This window comes from Monopterus albus, unplaced genomic scaffold (genome assembly GCF_001952655.1).
Source record: "Monopterus albus unplaced genomic scaffold, M_albus_1.0 scaffold96.1, whole genome shotgun sequence".
Taxonomy (NCBI): Eukaryota; Metazoa; Chordata; class Actinopteri; order Synbranchiformes; family Synbranchidae; genus Monopterus; species Monopterus albus.
This window is the reverse complement of record NW_018127976.1, coordinates 545,788-550,049: the sequence shown is the minus strand read 5'-3', so window position 1 is coordinate 550,049 and position 4,262 is coordinate 545,788. Positions and strand designations below refer to the sequence as shown.

The 4,262-nt window shown below is 39.0% G+C and overlaps 1 protein-coding gene across 1 annotated transcript in view; it reads right to left on the bottom strand.

The window, feature by feature from the left end:
• The window catches only part of myo15b (myosin XVB), an 81,166-nt gene that overhangs the window by 6,518 nt on the left and 70,386 nt on the right, over positions 1-4,262 (bottom strand). Inside the window, exons 37-40 of the mRNA XM_020608922.1 lie at positions 4,216-4,257; positions 1,882-1,985; positions 1,458-1,727; positions 1,213-1,291 (exon numbers count right to left, since the gene is read on the bottom strand). Of these exons, the coding sequence (XP_020464578.1) occupies positions 1,213-1,291; positions 1,458-1,727; positions 1,882-1,985; positions 4,216-4,257 (495 nt within the window). The remainder of the gene's footprint in view (positions 1-1,212; positions 1,292-1,457; positions 1,728-1,881; positions 1,986-4,215; positions 4,258-4,262) is intronic.

Genomic DNA, 4,262 nt, shown 5'->3' with positions numbered 1-4,262 from the left:
TTTGGCATATCTGAGATGGAGAGCATTAAAAACACCCAAAGGACTAAATATGATGCAGATGTGGTTGTCTTTCTGCTAGACAGGTAAGTAGCTTGGTAACGTATATGTTGGCATCATTAGTAAGCTAACATTAGCTTTTCAAATTTGTACCTTTGTATTGAATCATTCTGGTTGTAACTTGGAGTCATTACAACTGACTGCAACTTTAGTGTTTTGTTGTACAATTAGCATAAACCACTGAGTTTTCCAGGTTTAAATTAAGTAATTTTGCTCAGTTCAATCGATTTTTGCTCAATTTTGGTCCAAGCTACACAGTTAGTTTGTGTAGGACATAACACAGCAGTCCACATAGTGACTTGTTAAAATTTACACCATCAACACTAGAAAAGTGGGGAGTTTGTTCATCTATCAAAATGAAATTTCTCATTTCACATACAACTCTGTTATGTGTATCAAGTAACACTGAACATGATGCGATAGTGACAGAGGCATTAGTACTATAAATCTTCTGATTTTTTGATGATGTCAGTGTTTTTCAGTGCCAACAATTTTATTTTCAGTTTTACTTTTCTGTCACTGTTTTGGCATGAGGAGAGGACCCCCCCTCTCCCCTGAGCCACTGTTTGCATTGAAGCTTCTGTCTGCTGAGCATGGCCACATAGTTGCTGCAGTGGCTTCAACTGGAGCTCTCAATCTGCTGTTTCTCTCTCTACTCACAGAACTGAGCTATGTTAAAGCTCACTTTTAACTAACGTTATGCTGACGTGGTCTGCTGCAGCAAGCGCTCATACTAGCTACAGGTAGGCTGTAGATAACATATCTAATGTTAGCTGTAACTAACATCAACAGTGCACAGCTGCTTATCAGAGACTTTCTGTGGGACCTTCTGGAACTGTCTCCCATACAGTTAGTCTGTATACAGTTACACGAATGGGGCTAATGAATTTTAGGCCTGCCTGGAGCTGAAAAGTGCCAGTAGAGTGAAAGCAATGGTTTGAGAGCTATTGCACAGTATTAGTACTTTTTAAAATTCCAGTGTTTTTTTTTTTTTCTCAATAGAAATATTTAGTACCAGTGTTTGTTTTCTCAGTTACAGTTTTGTTCAATGCCAAGGTATATTTTTCAGTGCCAAAGACTAAAGTCATTGATCTAGCTCCATAGAGGAGGAGGGTGAAAGTTAGTCAGAATTGCATTGATCAATAAGACACTTACCCATCTTTTGGAAGTATTCCCTCTTGTCTCCAAAAGACTGCAGATCACCTGGATCTGACAAGTCCACTTCTCTCTCTTGCTACAGAGGAGAGAGACAGACAGACAAGATGTCACCTCAAAAGAGGAAGAAATACACCTGAGAGGACTGAACGATACCGGTGCAGTATTTTCATTTTTCTTCACTATATAGTAAACAAACTGCATGTGCAGTATTAATGCAATGTAAGATGATGTATAATATATACATCTGACTCAGGCTGCCTATAACTGGAGGTTGGTTTATGTGCGGGGGCTTTGGGCTGAGCAGGTGGTGATGATGGAGATAGAGGGGATGGTGAGGATGAGCATTCCCTGGAGCATCGATCAGACTGACGTCTCTTCTGCCTCTCTTCCTCCTTCCTCTCCTGCTCCTTCTGTCTCTGCTCTTCCTTCTTCATCTGTTGCTCTTGCTTCTTCTGCTGCTCCCGTGTCTGCTGCTGGGACAGACTCAATGCCTGCATGGTCATCTGCTGGGCCTGAAGAGAGGGAACAAGAAGAAGAGCAAGTACAGAATCAGAGGAGCAATAGGAGAAGGGGTTAGGGAAGGCAGATGTGATGTAGGGGCAAGAACAGGATAAAAAACTGTACTATGATCCTATAAAAAAGTATGCTATGTGTCTTTCTCCCTACCATGAGAATGGCCTGCTGGTTGATGAGGGCCTGCTGTGTAGCTGCCATCTGCATGGGGTCAATGAGAGGAGGAGCAGGCATAGCAGTCTGAGGCATCATCATGGCTGTGTATGACACATTGTTTGTCAGGTATAAATCAGCTACATTTAAATACATAACAAAGAAACTCTGCATTTACTTATCTATTTACATTTTCTGATTTTCACAAATAGACCATGACATGACATTCACCACGCACTATGCAATGCTGCAAATATTGTGGGATTTTGGCACTGGTTGTTGTGTTGGGGGACAGTTTAATGAGTATGTCCTACTTCCTTTTTCCTAAATCAAATCATGTGTCTCTTTACTAAATATAATGTACATGTTCTTATTGTGTTTCAGGAATTCCATGTCTAATATAATTTTGTTCCATACAGTATTACATACTTTTTCTTTATATTCCAGTTTATTAAGGTGGTAGTTACACTACAAAAAAATGCACATAGTTACTGTGGGACAAATAGCTGGGCAGTAAGAAATCTGCACATTTAATGATGACAAGTAATCAGCAGTGATGGAAATTAAGGATTGAAGCTTTTCAGCCATTTGAAGCAAAAATGAGTGGTGTCAAAACTTCCAGTGATCATGAAACCGCCTAGTGTTGAAAAGAAATTACCACAGGAATTTGCAGAAATAAACTAAAGCAGCAGGACTCACACTCATGTTTGTTATAGGTTAAAAGACTGAGAGCGTTTCTTCAAAAATAAGAAACAAATCCTATGTCATTTGTAATATTGTTGCCTCTCTCTGTAATACATGAATTAATGATTTAAAAATTCACAGGTATGTGACATGTCACTGTGTAAGTTCTTACCTTCAGAAATATGACTAGCCTAATGGGCCTCCAATACAATAGATTGTAGACTATTATATTATTGTTAATATAAACAAAACACTCACAGCTTATTCTGGAAAGTTGTCTCTAATACACGTGTGAGAAGCAGTGACGTGTGGTGAGGTTGACAGCTGGTGAGGCACTGACTCTTTTTAGAGTCAGATTTACAAATACAAATGAACCCAAAACAGTATTTTATTCATCATGTGATTGACAACAGACAATGCGTTATGTTTTATATCTCATACCAGCATTCTTCACACAAGCATGTGACGCATATTTCATTTGAGGTTAAAAGTTATTCCCATTGAGTTTATTTCAAACTAGAAATAATAAAAGTTTTTTGGGTGTACCACTCCTTTGAAAAGAACGGGTAAGGTTCTTTCCCGTGGTCTGAAGCAAACCTTTCAGCTCCGGCGTTGGTCTTCCTTTAGTTATTACCTCTTGTTTTGATTGAAAATCCAGTTTTGCGAATTTTCTCATCTTGGAAATGTAATCTTCCATTTTGATAAGGCGGATTGTAAAGGAAGCATAAACAAGAACAAAGAAGTTTGTAGGTAGCGCAAGAATCTGTGGGCTCACTAGTGCCCTCTGCCATGAGGCAGGGGTACTGTTTGCCTCACCGAGTAACTTTTTTACTGGGTTTTATGATTAATCTGCGAGCCTAAACACGTTACAGAACTACATTTTATACATTATCCAGATTATGGAAAGGCAGAGCATATAACCAGAATGTTTGAAAGCATTTTATTTGCGATATATAGAGGGACAGCGAAACACTATTTGCATCGCATACAGTTTGTGAGGATTACACGACCCACTGAGCGGCACAGCCAAGTGCTGCCTCATGGCGCATCTCCTCCCTGTAGTTGAACGGGACATACGGAAATTCTGCTATTCTTTATTGAAAAACATGATTTTAATATTGGATTCAAATGGTAAAAGGGTTTATAATCCATACCAGCTGACAAATATTAACATTTATTATATGTTATGATTAACTTTTTTTTTCTCTTCAAGATCCTCCCCTGACTGTATGTCACTGGTGAGAAGACAGTTTCTGTGACTGTACAGACATGGAAGGTGGGAAAATGGCAATATTCTTCATAAACAATATTTGCTCAGTGTGTGTGGTGAATACTGAGCAGGGAAAGGGGGGAACTAACCATTTTTATTTAAAAACTGTATTTGCTGTACAGTCTTTGGGTTCAGTCTATTTCTAAATGATACAAGCACTGACACAAAGGTTCACTTTCCATCGCCCAAGTACTCAACACATCCTTGGAAGCCTCATGTTCAGCCTACCAACACTAGTAAGAATATAGCATGTTCATGCAGTAAGTGTGCCATTTATTTCATTTTCTGTCATTAACATGGTGTTAAATAGGTTCTATGTAAAATTTTGAGTGGTCTGTATTTTCTGAATTAACAGGGTAAACTCAATAAAAAGGTTTAACCTGGCATGGTTGGCATGGCTGTCATTGTTGGCATTGCAGGAGCTGCA